This window comes from Suncus etruscus, chromosome X, assembly GCF_024139225.1.
Source record: "Suncus etruscus isolate mSunEtr1 chromosome X, mSunEtr1.pri.cur, whole genome shotgun sequence".
Lineage (NCBI taxonomy): Eukaryota > Metazoa > Chordata > Mammalia > Eulipotyphla > Soricidae > Suncus > Suncus etruscus.
The window spans coordinates 55847872-55864735 of NC_064868.1; the positions used below are offsets into that span (position 1 = coordinate 55847872).

At 37.2% G+C, this 16864-nt stretch overlaps 1 protein-coding gene across 4 annotated transcripts in view; it reads right to left on the reverse strand.

Annotated features, from left to right (window-relative positions):
* Positions 1-16864, reverse strand: part of HUWE1 (HECT, UBA and WWE domain containing E3 ubiquitin protein ligase 1) — a 170016-nt gene that overhangs the window by 77925 nt on the left and 75227 nt on the right. For all 4 annotated transcript variants that reach the window (XM_049767129.1, XM_049767132.1, XM_049767131.1 and 1 more), the window contains 7 exons: positions 16338-16549; positions 12530-12587; positions 11322-11498; positions 7067-7312; positions 4622-4755; positions 3278-3372; positions 270-461 (listed from right to left, as the gene is read on the reverse strand). In XM_049767129.1, the coding sequence (XP_049623086.1) occupies positions 270-461; positions 3278-3372; positions 4622-4755; positions 7067-7312; positions 11322-11498; positions 12530-12587; positions 16338-16549 (1114 nt within the window). The remainder of the gene's footprint in view (positions 1-269; positions 462-3277; positions 3373-4621; positions 4756-7066; positions 7313-11321; positions 11499-12529; positions 12588-16337; positions 16550-16864) is intronic.

Below are 16864 nucleotides of genomic sequence, written 5' to 3' on the forward strand. Positions count from 1 at the left end.
GGCCATGGAGATAGTACAGCAGAAAAGTTACCTAGCTTTTTGAACCTTATTGAACTCGAGTTCAATACCAGGCACCCACCCCTTTTAATCCCCTGAACTCTGCCAGAAATGATCCTTGAGCTTAGAATAAGACCTTATCTCTGCTGATATGAAATGCCCATCAAAGAAAAAACTGAAATAAGAAAAAAACCAATCTCCCATATCTTACCAATTCAATTTGTCTGCGGAATGAAAACCGAAGAGAATGAATAAAGTAAAGAACCACTCACCTGACAATAAAGGCTTGATTTGCTTGATTCTGGCAGCCATAGCAGGTGTGATTTTAGATTTGCCCTTAGAGTCTGAAGCAGTAGGTTCATCTGTCTCCATAGGAGCCAATGTATCACCATCTAGTCCAATGCCTTCCAACAAACCCTGGGTAGAAGCATCCATACTTCCAACTGTTCCATCTTGTTCTCCATCTGAAGACAAGAGTAGTGCAATAACATCATGCTAAATCTGTTTCTTTAATCTGAATTGTGAACAAAGAGCTACCCAAATAATACTCTTCAAATGTCTAAACATATTAAATGTAAATGTCAAAAGACAAAACACACAATCTTTCCTAAATCAAGACAAAACTCGAATGAAATACTCCTCTCTTTAATCTTCCAATGAGAACAATTAAAACTCAGGGGCAACTTGCAAGTCTGTAAATATGATCCTAGGCAGTACCATTCACACAGAGATCACAAAGTACAGCTTCCATGCTGTCGAAAGGAATGCCCTACTAGAACTTTATGGATTGTTACTTTTAACTCAAAACTGCACATGATTAATCCATGAATTTCTCACTAATATATAAATAGAACACAAATGCAGATAGCTGGATAAATGAATACAGATGTGGTAAACAAAATGTAATAAAAATGATGAATTCAAGGGATGGAGAGAGTACAAAGATTAAATGCAGCAGTGGAACCCCTACTCTTTAATTCTGACACCATTTCTAGTAGGCTCTAGAGCTCAGCTAGTAGTAATTGAGCACAGATAACAGGTATTACCCCTCCACAAAGCCTTGCCTTTGGTAATAACAGATATGAACCTAAAGGAATATTAATGCATAACCATGCAGATGTGGAAACAAAAAAACTATTAAGACTATAAGAGCAAAGTGGTGATTAAAGAAGGGAAAGGCAGTGAGAGATAATTCAACAAGCTAAATGCATGCTTTGTATGAGAGATCTAGCTTTGATCTCTGGTGTGGCCATGTGTGATTCTCCTGGAAATGTCTCCCAGCATGGTTCTCTGAACATAATCAGGATTGACTGTAGAACACTAAGTTGAGGTTTTTAACATTTCATACCACTGGATGTGTTGTGAAACAACAAAAGTAGAAGTTTTATTAATTTTTCCATCCCTAATACAGAGCACAGGAGAAAATAAAAACTATACAAAGTCTAGTACATGTTCTATGTGGATAAGAAAACAATAAATTCGGGCCCGGAGAGATAGCACAGCGGCGTTTGCCTTGCAAGCAGCCGATCCAGGACCAAAGGTGGTTGGTTTGAATCCCGGTGTCCCATATGGTCCCCCGTGCCTGCCAGGAGCTATTTCTGAGCAGACAGCCAGGAGTAACCCCTGAGCACCGCCAGGTGTGGCCCAAAAAAAAACCAAAAGAAAAAAAAAAAAAAGAAAACAATAAATTCTATAATTGAAATTTTAAATGGTTACTGTGATAACATAAAAACCATTTTCCTGGGGCCGGGCGGTGGCGCTAGAGGTAAGGTGCCTGCCTTACCTGCGCTAGCCTTGGACGGACGGCGGTTCGATCCCCCGGCATCCCATATGGTCCCCCAAGCCAGGAGCGACTTTTGAGCACATAGCCAGGAGTAACCCCTGAGCGTCACCGGGTGTGGCCCAAAAACCAAAAACCAAAAAAAAAAAAAAAAAAAAAAAACCATTTTCCTTTTCATGTACTTTTGTCCCACAACTGAATATACTCTAGGTTTAACCCTGACTATGCACACAGGGATCAACTCCGAGCATGCTTGAGGGACCATTGAAGGGGCACTGATGACTGAACACAGATCAGACCCATGCAAGGCAAACACCTTACCACTGTACTCTTATCAGTCTCTAATTTTTATTTACTGGGTCACACCTAATGTTTGGGGCTATGCTCAGGTGATGTTTCCAATGGAATTAGGGAATCATGCAGTGCCAGGAATTGAACCCAGGCTTCCTATATACAAAACATACATTAAGCATAGTGATCTATCTATCTCTCCAGCACAGTAAACAAACTTGTTATTTCATCATGTAATCAATTAGCACATCCCAATTCTAATAATCTGTGCTGTTATAAACATACTGAAAATCTTTCCAGGTTGGGGAGATACCTGAAAGGGGCTGGAACAACATGTTATTGCTAAGCATGAGTACTCCTGGAGATGAGCAACAACCTAACATTATATTTTGTTCAAAGAAATTGGTATTATATTGTTATTATATCAAAAGTTCTTAGTTATGCCAACTATTTTATAGGTATACAAGAGCCGTAACACAAATAAGTACTACACAAAGAAAAAAAAGAATAGGTACTATATTGAACAGTGAGGACAGTTCTACAATGTTCCAGTTATAAAACATTTATTTACTATTTAACTTTTAATAAACATAACATTATTAAAACAAATCATATCATTTGACACACAAATTTCCAGAAACCTTACATTTGTATAAAGGTAAAAATAATATTTTTATATTAAAATCAAAAAAGTTTTAACTTGAAGCAACACTGTTTATAAGACACATTTCTGGCATACAACATTATAAATCACTAACAGCATGTTATTTAAAAGTGAAATGCAAAAATAAATCAAGTTAATTCATTGTGCCCTGCCATGGCACTTACTGTTCATAAAACTTGAAAGATCCATGTATTATTATTTCTGAGATAACTCAAACTACATGAATAAAAACATCCTCTGAGAAACAAATCAGGGAATTATCTTTCAAATCATTTTTATGGTACAAATTCGGGAAATTATTCTTTCTATATCTCCTATTTTTTAACCAATTTATACATGTATTTTAAAAGAGGGACTGACAAATCTCAATGGTAGAATCTATGTGTTAAATGAGTTTGCTCTCCAGCATTTGAATAAATGAAATTAGAGAAAATGACTGAAATGAAGACTACACATGATAAAGCCAATTAAAATTTCACAAGACTAATAAAAGACACAGACAAAACTTAATATAAATATTAAAGTTTTAGTTTCATGATAGTTACCTGATTTTTTTCCACCCTGGCTTGTACCTGCCTTTTCATCCTTTGGAACCAGTTTCTGCATGTCAGCCTGGCCAAATTCACATCCAGATGGCAGGCTGTAATAACACAGCAAGAGAAATAGCAATCAAAATTCCCTGGTGGCTCATCTCTTTAATTTATTTTGGTGGTGCTTACACATGTAAGGCATGCTCTCGGTCACCAAATCCTTGGCCTATGATACCTCATCTCTATAATCAATTTTCTCAGTCAGCAGTCAACAAGATCTACAACTCAACTGTTAATTTGTATTTCCTTCCTCTTTCATTATTGTAATGAGGAAAGGAATAAAGATATATACACACCTGGAGATAGGCACATATACTCCCTAAAGCCCTTTTAACTGAACACTTAACACTTGTCTAAGAGACCAAAATTTGAATACTTAATGCTGAGACAATAGATCTGGATATCAGATGAAAATATACGAAATTATATATTTTAAAATAATTCTCTAAGTGAAGGCAATGTTTTGGACTGATTGTGTCCTCACAAAATTCATAAGGGGTCTTGAGATGGCTCAATGGCAAATCATAAAGCCACAGCTCAATCAACGGTGCTATTGCATACAAGTATCAATTATAGTCCTGGTGGCTCTGACATAGTCTTCATTTCTGGCATATACTGTAACCAGGTATGTCATCAGGTAAACACCACAACTGTGTGAGACCCTCAGTCAGTCCTTTAGCAACAAAGAGAAGTGATGGGGTAAAATTCATACTATGAAAGAATGGTATACATGATATGATAGCTACTACTAGGTAAGGCCTTAGGGAAGAATTATGGCCATGAGGGCAAAACTCTCATAAATGGGACTATTCTGAAGAAGTCTGTAACCTGGTAGAGTCCATAAAAATTTTTGTTGACATCATGATTGCAGACTTCCAGTCTCTAGAGCTGGAGCAATAGCACAGCAGGTAGGGCACTTGCTTTGCACACAGTCAACCCAGGTTCAATCCCTGGCATCCCATATCGTCACCCGAGCTTGCCAAGAGTAACCCCAGAGCACCACTGGGTTTTGCCCATTAAACCAAAACCAAGAAAACAAAACTGTAAACATTAAACTTCTATTGTTTATTATAATAGCCTCAATGAATAAAGACTAGCATCAGAATTATTTTTTTTCTGGGGCCAGGGATCCAACCAGAATCTCACATGGTTAGGTGCTCTAAAACTGAGTGAGCTACATACCAGCCCTTCTTGTGAACACTTTATTGTACATTTCTATCCTTAACTAAGGTTCCTCTAGGCTCATTGAGTTCATATTCTGTCATAAAAGAACAGATAATGTGATAATCACTCCCTTACCTGTTTGGGGTGCACAAGGAGAGGAGGACAGTGCTTTCCCACACTAGGGAGCAATATAACTGGCTCAGCTTGCTTAGAACACTCAGACCCAACTGAGAACCCCATTGGTTTACTGAGATGGAACGAATTTCGCTCTGAAACCAGTTAAAAGAAGTTGATTGTTAGGAGATTCTGGACATTCATATTTAAAACAAACTTCCAGATATTTCTATTTTCCCTTCCTTATTCTTAACGAATGTCCACATTTAGGATCAGTTAGATGACATACTCTCAAAAATACTTATTATCAGTCTTGATTATCCCTTCGCATTGTTTCCTTTCTGTAAGGTAAAAATCACAACAAGAGCTATAGCTACCTCTATTTTCCAATCAAGGGTAGATGACCTTTTTTTTTTTTTTTTTTTTTTTTTTGCTGACAAGGGACATTTGGATATTTCTAACACTATTTTCCTCTGTAGATGGCCATATAATATCATAGATAAGTCACAATACTCAAGAATATACATAACTGTATGCCTGGTCATGGACCAGGGCCAACCCCACAAGACTTTGCAGGCCCAATACTGTTAATATGCCAGACATTCCTCACCTTTGATCTAAATCATTAAGAAATAAGCTCATATATGTATTGTCAGTTTTTGTATTTTTTAGTCTATAGGAAGCTTGATTTCTTCTTAAAAAATATATAAAATATATACCTCTTTTTAAAACTTTGATAAACATTTACCTCAAGTTAAATATTTTAATTATATGATTTAATAAGCCATTAAAAACCCTGAGCTCTAAAAATACCTTTTTGAAACAGTTTGTGACTTGATGCCCTTACTGAAAGGGTATCATACATATCACCTTATCTCCTTTCAGCACTCAGTTCTTGTCCAGAGTGATCATTTTCAACTATTATTGTCATAATAGTCCCTTCTCTGCTCTAACTACACCAACCCCAACTATTTGTGGAAAGCTTTCTACTCCTACCAAGGACTAGATTCTAGTCCAACAGCAGAAATTAGGGCTACTATGATATTAATTCATTAGAATGACTTAACAATACTAAATAATCATTAGAATTTATTACAAGATAGCAAAGAGGAATTAGAAAACTGAGCACAAACATTCTAGGAACACAAAACATTACAAAAACTGCAAGCAAAGGACTTGATACTTAACATTAATAATTTGCTAATTACCATGAACGTAAATTTGTTTCCAATTTTCCTTATTGCTATTCCATCATCTGGCTTACATGAAGAAATATTAGTAGTAATAAAATCAGAAGAGCAATCTTTTGAGTCAAACTTGCCAAATAGCCCAACTATGGGAACTAGAGAGACAACTTACCAGGCTGAGTTTAGGTTTTGTACATATAAAGCCTGGATTCACCCCTAACACAGCATGTTCCCCGTGCCAATGAGTGTGTTACCACCATACTCAGCTAGGTAAGATATTTTTAATTCTCTTTTTTAAAAACCTGATATTTTATTTATTTATTTTACGTAAATTCTTTTCAATAAATCAGCAATGGACAGAATGCTGTTCATGAATGCATTTCAGCCATCAATGTACATAACATATACTACATATGCATGTAATACAATATCCTTCACTAATATACATCTCCCACCACAAATGCCCCCAATTTTCCTCCCAGCCTCCCCAATGTCTGCTTCTGTGGCAGACATTTTCTTCCTTTTAGACACCGTGGTTTGCAATATTGTTACTTAAAGGGTATCATACACATCACTTTATGTCCTTTCAGCACTCAGTTCTTGTCCAGAGTGATCATTTTTAACTATTACTGTCATAATAGTCCCTTCTCTGCCCTAACTGCATCACCCCCAACTATTTGTGGCAAGCTTCCTACTCCTACCATGGACTGTTCCTTTTTTTCACTTTTTTTTTGTTTTTGGGGCCACACCTCATGATGCTCAGGGGTTACTCCTGGCTATGCGCTCAGAAATCGCTCCTGGCTTGGGGGACCATATGGGACGCCAGGAATCAAACCCAGGTCTGTCCTGGGTCAGCCGCGTGCAAGGAAAACGCTGTACCACTGTACTATTATTTCGGCCCCTCTTTTTTCACTCTTAAAAATGTGGAAGTCTCAAAACAAATCATAAACTCAATTTACCTACCAGAAGCATAGACATTAAAAGAAAAATTCACCATTAATCTTTTAGCGACTAACCCAAAGCAGAACTGTTTGTAAGTACAGTAAGGTACTTGCCAGTTCTACATTATAAGCATTTCATGAGTTTTAAAGCATATGTTCAATCCAAAGTTTTTTTGTTTGTTTGTTTTTGTGCCACATCTGACTGTGTCAAGTGCTTACTCCTGGCTCTATATTCAGGGGTCACTCAAGGTAATGCTCGTTGGATATGCAGGGTAAGGACAATACTGAATAAGGCCTAACCCATTGTACTATCTCTCTGTACCCCCCATAATTCTTACCTGTCCAACTCTGCAAGTATGAACAAACATCATGATGTAGGCATGGGCAGCTGTGAGTGCATGCAGTAGAGGAGTGGCCTGAGCAGAGAGAGTGGCATCAGCAACATTCCCGGCAGAAGCCAACTCTCGCAATAATACTGAGCCCCCAGGTGATTCAATTGGGCGGTGTAAGGGCTCTAAGGAGGACAGGATCGAGTCCAATTGAAGGAGACCCTCCTGAAGGACTTTAGGTTCATGTGACAATGTCTGAAAAAATAATAATATCATTAATATATAATAAGGTTTGCATACTTCACTAGTAATAATGGAAAAGTAGAATTTTAGAACTGGATATGGTCTCTCATTTGGTGGAACCAAAATAGGAATACAGGTATGTGGTATTCTAAATACTTCCTAAATACAGTGCAATAATTCTCTCAAATGAAGAGGCTTTTAAATGGGGGAACTAAGTCATAATAAAAGCCTGTGATCACCAACCTGAAATTAAGAAATCAATTCAATAATGGTAATTCTCAATTTGGCTCAACTAGGACCACTTTTAGGCAAGGTTCCAAAGAATGAAAGTGAACTACTATTCATCCAAATTATTTTCTTTCCACAATAAAAGACAATTCTAGGATGGGCATCCAACATACAATTTCCTTTTTTTTGTTTTTTTTTTTTTGGGGGGGGGGGGCCACACCTGGTGGTGCTCAGGGGTTATTCCTGGCTGTCTGCTCAGAAATAGCTCCTGGCAGGCATGGGGGACCATGTGGAACACTGGGATTCGAACCAACCACCTTTGGTCCTGGATCAGCTGCTTGCAAGGCAAACGCCGCTGTGCTATCTCTCCGGGCCCCCAATTTCCTTTTTTTGAAAAGGGACATCCTAAAGCATTAAGTGACTTTTAAAATTCTCTTTTAAATTTGGAGAAAATTCTGACAGTGAAAAACAGTATCACATAGTAATTTAAGACAGAAAAAGTTATGTGCCTTTCCTATGATTTTGTCTTTGGGACTGCTCTTTGTGGAGCTTGGTGAGTAGAATATAGTGCCAGAGATCAAATTCAAGCTGCATGCATACAAAGCATAGCCTAACCCCATTAAGTTTTTTCTCTAGCTTAGAAATTGTATTTCTGATTGTCAGCAGGAATTATTTTTCATTATAAGCTCATACAATAAAGGTGTTTCAAGATTTAATACAATTCCTATAAAAACACTAAATTTTTCTTACAGGAAAAAGTCTTAAAATGAGAAAATACTCAGAAGAAACAATAGGGTAAATAAAAACTACATGACATTTGGATTTGTTAATGAATTCTTAGATTTGAAACTATAGGCTACTAAAGCAAAAATGAACTGGTCTTATCAAAACAAATTTATTGTATATCAAAGAACATTATAAAGAAATAAATTATCTAGTAAGGGAGTAACTTCCTGATAAATGAATGCAATTAATAAATGTTTAAAGGTCTGGAATGTGTATTTCAAAATATAGGTATGTCAATAAGTATATGGAAAGATGTTCAGTATCAGCCAATTATTGGTCTGAATGTAAAATTGGAGTTACTATGGGAAAATTTTGGATGTTCAAAAAATTAAAAACGGGGTTTGCTTTCTGGATAAGCTTGTGTTCTCTGTTAACATGTGTTTCTCCTCTCAGATTTAGGTAAATTTTTTATTTTATTTTATTTTTTTGGTTTTGGGGTCACACCCAGCAGTGCTCAGGGTTTACTCCTGGCTGTCTGCTCAGAAATAGCTCCTGGCAGGCACGGGGGACCATATGGACACTGAGATTTGAACCAACCACCTATGTCCTGGATCGGCTGCTTGCAAGGCAAACGCCGCTGTGCTATCTCTCTGGGCCCAAATCTATCAATAAAACTGTTTTGTTTAAAATATAGTAAAAATTAATAAAAGAAAAACAACTATGATTCAGCAATCCTACTTTGGGGCATTTAACCCAAAGAACAGAAAGCTCAATAATTTATAATTTAAGAATGTTTTGCAAGCAGAAGGACCAGGCTAAATTCTCAGTAGTACACGGTCCCCTATGCACCTCTGCAAGTGATATCTAAGCATTCAGCTCCCAAACACCCTGAGCAGGACCAAGGGTGGCAAAACAAACAAAAACCAAACAAAGTAAAATAACAAACAAACCCAAACACAACAAAGAAATTTAACACCTTTATATCTGGAGGGTTAGTATACAGCACAGTATAGGGTCCATAGTTTTCATGAGCCGCTTAGAGAACCCAAAATGAATACCCAAAGGCCTCTATTATATATTTGAAATATATCCTTACCACACACATCCCACCTAACCTACCTCTTGCATATAGCAGGGTCCTGAAGAAATACAATAAAACTGCATTCATAGCTCTATAAATAGCCAACAAATGCCTATATGTATACATGCGGCACACACACTATTTAGACTTAAAAAGGAAGTTGACATATGCCACACCACTACTTCCCAACATTTTTAAGATCATGTTCCCTTTCCGAACTTGTTTCCTTCTAGCAGATTCCCTGACGGATTGACACCTATTATCATGCTGTGAAATCTTTGGAATAATCTGGGGACTAACAGCTGAGAAATACTGTACTCCAAAATAGGCGACCATTTTTATTTATTATTCAAGTGCAACAATGTTGACTATAGAGAAATATAGAATTATATTTCATCTTTGGGAATGGGATTTAGATTAAACCTGTGTGCAAGGCTTACTCATCAGTTGCTTACAAAACAAATATTGTATGCAAGGGCTTAAATTGGGTCAAATCATGTGTGAATCAGCCAAGTGCAAAAGCAAGAACCTTATACCATATTACTCCATGTACCTATAGCCTTTATTTTCTCTTTTAAGTTTATAATATATTGATATAAAATTTTATTGCATACCACCATCAAAGTACCCATGACCCTCCAGCAGTTGGCCGGGGGTGGGGGTGGGAGGTAATGACGACGACAATGGTCAACTGCGTACAAGATTTACTCTTGGCTATGTGCTAAGGGATAATTCTTGTGGGGGCTTGGGAGTCCATACGGGGTACTGGCAATTGAACCTAGTAGGCTTGATTCATGGCAAATGGCATATCCATTGTACTATATCTCCAGCACTGTTCTTTCTAATGTCACTTCTAGTTGGATCTTCATTTTCCTTTTTCCCATATTAAATTTTGTAATACAAGGCAAGGATCTATCAGATACTAGACTGGATAAACCCTTAAGGACATGGGATTATTTATGACTCTGCAAACACAGAAAAGTCAAATGGCATATAACTTTTACTTATATAAGTAGTGAAATCTATCAGATACTAGACTGGATAAACCCTTAAGGACATGGGATTATTTATGACTCTGCAAACACAGAAAAGTCAAATGGCATATAACTTTTACTTATATAAGTAGTGAAATTCATGGAGACAGAGAATAATGTCTTAGGGGATCAAGGAAGAGGAAAATGGAGTGTTTTTTAAAAGCTTCAGAATTTTAGTTTCCTAAAATAAAAAGTTTTGAGGATGGATTATGCAACAATGCAAAACTATTTAGATATATACTTAGGATTATAAATTTAACGTTATATGAGCTTTACTTCTACTTAAAACAGAAATTTGTTTATAAAACCTAAGCAATAAATCTATAGTTGACTGTCAAGCTTGAAATGGGACAAGACGACCATAGCTATATACCCAACTGAGTTATGCATCCACAAGAAAGGAAGATATAATACATCCAAACCCAACATCCAAAGTTTTCTTGGAGATGGATCTGGGGTTGTATGCTATCACTTGGGCTCCCCTCTTCCTGACACTGTTAAAAAAATTCAATCAATATTTGCTTGGAGATATTCTTTCCCTTCCAATAAAATCAGAGTAAACACTATATACCAAACCCAAGAACAAAAACAAATACATTAAATTCTAAAGAGGGGCCATAGAGGTGGCGCTAGAGATAAGGAGTCTGCCTTGCAAGCACTAGCCTAGGATGGACCATAGATCGGTCCCCAGGCATCCCATATGGTCCTCCCAAGCCAGGAGCAATCTCTGAGCGCATAGCCAGTAGTAACCCCTGAGTGTCAAATGGGTGTGGCCCCCAAAAAACAACAGAAAAAAATCTCAAGAAGAATTCAAAAATTCATTTGAAGTGCAGAAACAAAGTTTAAATTATTTTACAGTGGTAAAGGAACACTATAGGAAAAACAAGTATACAGAAGTATTATAAAACCATTTTCTAAAAAATTAGAATATGACCAACCAGATAATCCTTACCAATATGGATTTGCAGACACCTGCAACAGCCTGACAAGCTGCTGATGTGGGAAAATCAATGGGTAGATTGGGAAGACCCAAAATGGTAACCAAAGGCAAGAGTCCTTTCTGATTCACAAATTCTTGGCAGTGGTCGTCTGTTGTATTGTTGCTCAGAATAGATTCCACAAATTTCATCTAGGTAATAAAAATTTTTAAATGTTAGCCTGACACTTAGAACTTAAGGTTGGTTTGGATTAAGATTGGGTACGTATTACAAAAATATCAGTATTTTCTAGAACACAAAGCCCCAGTAAAACAAGAATAGACATATGTCTATACATCCAGAAAGTTAAGAATAATTTCAACTTCTTCCCATTCTACATTTTAAGCAACAAATAAATTCAAATAGCTTGATAGTGCCGTAGTTAAATAACCTATTAAGGGCAATCTCATGAAAGAATAATTAATATCATTCTCTCAACCTGGTTAATAGTTTTGTCATGAAAATTTGTTGCCTCTCCCCTAGAAGCAAATATTTTGGACACTTTTCGCTCAAATGAGTTCCTAATGCAAAAAAAAACCCCTAAAACTATAGAAAATTAATTAAGACCAAAGCTTTAAGTAAGAAAATGTGGGCAACAAACACAGGCCCAAGAGAAACCATCTCAATAAGTCTTGCAAGTGCTTTAAGGTTGGAAAGAATGTTAAATGGGCTTCTCCTTGTTAAACAACTCTTCATTTTTTGTTACATAAGTGTAGTAATTTTAAAAAAGGAGTTAATGGGAAGAATGGCAAATAAAAGGGAAAATCTTTAATATATGTGTATATATAAACATTAATACTAAGCCAGCACAATTCTAAAGCCCACTCTCTGATTTCCAACTGGAACTAGGAATAATGAACAAAAATTTGGGAATACCTAGAACAGTGTTCATCTTTTTCTACTGGTAAGCACTTTTTTGGTTTATTGGGCCACACCCAGCAGCTCTTGGGGGCTTCTCTTCTGTACTTAGGGGTTGCTCCCGGTGGTGCTGGGGATTGAACCTGGGCCTTACACATATAATGCATGCACTTAGTGTACTGAACTATCTTCCCAGTCCTGTTCTGCAGTTTAATAAGGGTCCCAATGAAAATATACAACAGAAATCACTGGACTGTTTTCAATCCCCACACAATTCCTAGAAGAGAGAACATCTTTACTCGGTTTATCCTACCACAAATCTTACCACATTAAGGATGTAATCCATGAGAGGTATAGGAATACGTTCCTCTGTACCAACAACTCTGTTAAGGGAGAAAAGAGTGAGTTACACAGAAATTCACAATAGCAATCCAAGAAAACAGTGAGGAAAGGGATCCAGTATGAAGTATTAAGCCTTTTTCTAATTTAAATTGACAGCTGTTAGTATAGCATAGGAAAAAATAAAGGAATGAGGTCAATTCTGAGGCTAGCTTTTCTAAAATGATTTAGGTTGAGAATGCAAAAAAAAAAAACACAACAACAACAAAAAACCCACAACCAAAAAAAATCACAAACACAAGCCTTCACAAATTCCTCAAACAAAACCATCCAACTTTAGGCAACTGCCCATAGGAAAGTTATCAATATGAAATTATTATAAACAAGAAAATCTAATAAAAAATCTAAGTGTCTGACTGAAGGAGATAAACAAAGATTAACATAAATCTTACCATTTCATTACATCAGGTATATAGCTACAAAAAGCAGTTGGACATCGATATATATGTACTAACAAGCTAAAAACTGTTGAAGTCAGTTAAAGATGAAGCCAACAGCCACAACCTAACAATCTGGGTTGTATAACAACAGTTCTTAAGCTCTGCGAGATTTACTGACAGATCTTTTGTTAAAAAGCTTCAAATGCTGCATTGTAGATAAGAATGTGAGAGTTGCAGAAAAAGGAACTCTTAACCTTTTTATAAGCTTTATGTAAAGAATCTATGGAGGAAAAAGGGATACTTGAAACAATATATAGTAACATAAACCCTAGGATGGAACAAAGTGTAAAAAATGCTTGAATGCTGACTCTGGTAATAGGCTTGGGAAGAAAAGGACAAAGTAGGAAGGCATGTAGAAAAAGTAAAAAGTTGGTGCCGGCGAGGTATAAGGTGTCTGCCTTGCAAGCACTAGCCAAAGAAGGACCGTGGTTCGATCCCCCTGAGTCCCATATGGTCCCCCCAAGCCAGGGGCAATTTCTGAGCTCTTAGCCAGGAGTAACCCCTGAGCATCAAATGGGTGTGGCCTGAAAAACCAAAAAAAAGAAAAAAGAAAAAAAAGTAAAGAGTTGGCAGGATGCTAACAGTTCCTATCATTAAGAAAGGCACGAGGGGCCAGAGAGATAGCATGAGGTAAGGCATTAGCCTTTCATACAAAAGGTCATTGGTTCAAATCCTGGCATCCCATATGGTCCCCCGAGCCTGATTTCTGAGCGTGGAGCCAGGAGTAAACCCTGAGCATTGCCGGGTGTGACCCCAAAACCAAAAAAAAAAAAAAAAAAAAAAGACACATGTGAACAAAGATTTGCCAGATAAGAGAGTGCTTGGCAATAAAATGTAGAATAGGGAAAGGAAGTTAAGAGAGTAATTATTTCATTACTGAAATAAAAAGTAAAATAACACTCAATAAAGTACTTAAGTAGATTGGAAAGGTTAGTAGGGGGTAAAGGCACTTGCGTAGCACAATGCAAACCCTGGTTCAATCTCCAGCATCATTTTTGGTTTCCAGAGAACCACCAGGAGTGATTTCTGAGAATAGCTGGTGTGGCCCAAATCCCACCACCACACACAAAAAGGTCTGAAGAAAGGGAGGACCTATAAGTTAGGAGTGATGTATTTTATGAGATCACCAATACTTCCTCCTTAAAAACATTGTAGCATTCCCTAATACACCAAAGACCACCTGTTTTAGATGCATGTCCTCATACATCTAATGTCCAGACATTCACCTCTGCAGTAAAGGAGTACAGTAAACAATGCAACCCTTTGGCAGTAGACAAAATATGAGGAGACAAAGTCAATAACTCTACCATATGAGATTCAGGTACTGTATTTGCCAGCATATAAGACGACCCCCTAATTTTGCAGTTAAAACATAGGTTTAGGCCTATATTCGCTGTATCAGACAGAACGTTCCTGTGCTGCAACTGTATGTATATACCACAGTGAGCCAATCATAACAAGCAAAGGTTCAAAGGTTATACTGTAATAAGATTTCCTCTCTGACTCTGGCCAATCTCAGTAGGCTTTTGACATTGTAGATTCGGGTCCAAAACATTGTCTAATTTGCATGCATAAAAAGCCTGCTTGGATTGGCTGAGTTAGAGACGCAGTCCGGGCAGCTTGCAGTGATTGGTCCCTTATCATAGGCACCTTTTCTGGCAATTCCCTGGTGAGAATTAATCTCCCCCCACTACATGAACCAAACAACATCCCATCCTCGGGCCCTAGTACTGAACCACCAACACGGTTAGCTGGGTTTTGCCAGAAGTGGCCCACAAAGCTCCCGAGTACTGTTTGGGAGCCCCCAAGAAAGATTTGGAAACTCTGCGGCCTGATTTTTTTTGTTTCGTTTAGTGGCATATTGAAACATTTTTGGGGATATACTCGGCGTATAAGATGACCCCCGGTTTTAGGTTGACCTTTTTTTGTTTCAAAAGTAGTCTTGTATGCCGGAAAATACGGTACTTCTTTCTACTAGATGGAAATTGTAGAGAATTAGAAACAAAACAATCGAATTGTTAGTTCTTAATCCAAACTTGGAAATAAAATTTCTCAATAAGTTCTGGCCCTCTCTACCCTCATATTTTGGCTTCCAGACTTGGGATGTTATATAAAAACTAATAAAATTGACAAAAATCTCCCCAAAAGAAAATACCCCTTTATGACTTTTAAATGTCAGTCCAGTCTTATTGTCACATATGATTAATTCATAACATCTCTGAGATAGTAACAATTAAAAACTTGTCCCTCATTTCCAAAACTTAAAATTTCCGAACTTAATTTTACTCTAGTCTATTTTACATATTTATGAATAGCGGTAGAGACCAAATAAGAAGTAGAGGTAAAGGATTCCAATTGTGTGCCATAGTACTGTAACAGAAACACAGATGCCACGGCCTCTTTGGGGGGAGGGTAGTATAAGCTTTCTTAGGCAAAACAAACATTCTAGCAGGTTGTGCTGATGGATAACTATTGGCTCTGAACTCAAGAATCAATCCTGCCGGTGCTCAGGAACCATATGGAATGGAAATTGGTTCAACTGAGTAGAAGGCAAGAACCTTATATGCTGTACTATATATATCTCTCAAGATCCCAACAATTTTAAGTCTTGCAAGTGAATACTGTAAGGTCAAATAAACCAGGTGGCTCATCTACTACCAGTCAGTAAATGTTAAGACCCATTCCAATACCTTCTTTGTCATTATATATAATTCATATGGAAACAACCACAGAAAAAAAAAGGAAAACCTATTCTACATCAGAGTTCCAAGAAATACTGATTTAGCTAGAATTAAAAGCAACTTAAGGAACAAAACCAAAGATCAACTAACCTTAAAATATTTCTTGGACATGTATTTCACATGTGCTAACATAAAACTATCAAATACTAAAGCAAAATGACACCCATGAAATAAGGAAAACTGAGAGACTGTAAGGGTCAGAAGAATCTTATAATGATCTAAAACAATTCCTTTTACTATTTGGGAGGCAAGAGAGGAGAGGAGTAGTACTAAGAAAGGCTTAGGAAGCAGGGGACACTAGGGCTGCTCCTGGTGATAACTGGCCCAGTTATGTGGGGTGGATAGTTCAGTGGTTGGCCCTAGTGATACTAGTAGCAAAACAGCTAGACAGTGCCACAGGGCCACGGGATACTGAGGATCTAGCACTGGGATAAAGCATATATGCTCCAGCTCTTCAAACTATTTTTCTTAGGCCCACAATCATCCTGCTTACATAGTAGAAATTATATGCCCAAGACCACAAGGCTTGAAAACCTGTCTTTTAAACACTTACTGCTGATTAGGCTCAGTTTCATTCTGCTGAGTAGAATTAAAGCTCTGCATGGCTTGTACCTCTTCTTCCTCCTCATCCTCACTAGAGGCCTCCTCTGCAGCATGATTAGACCTTGGTGGAGGTGCACTAGCAGTGCCATCTGCCTTCTGAATTGATGGCTTCTGACAGATGTACTTAGGATCTCTTCCGAGATTACAAATTTCTTCAAGTAACTGAAAGGCAAAGGATTTAAGATTATTTAGAAGTATTCGGGAATGTGGGAAATGACTGATACTTCTTTGGAATAATTTTGATATACATGGACTATAAAAAGCTTTATTGGTTTTAAGTATATGCATATACTTATATGTAGATACATATAAAAGTCCCGAAATATGGCCAGTCGTTAACCGTTTTACAAAAAATGTAAGTTAAAGTCTCCATAAATTAAACCTACTGTTTAGAATTAAAACAGCTATTAAGTTGCTTGATAAGAATCTATGTTCTTATTATGTGAACAATAAAAAAGCACACTGAGTATAAATCAA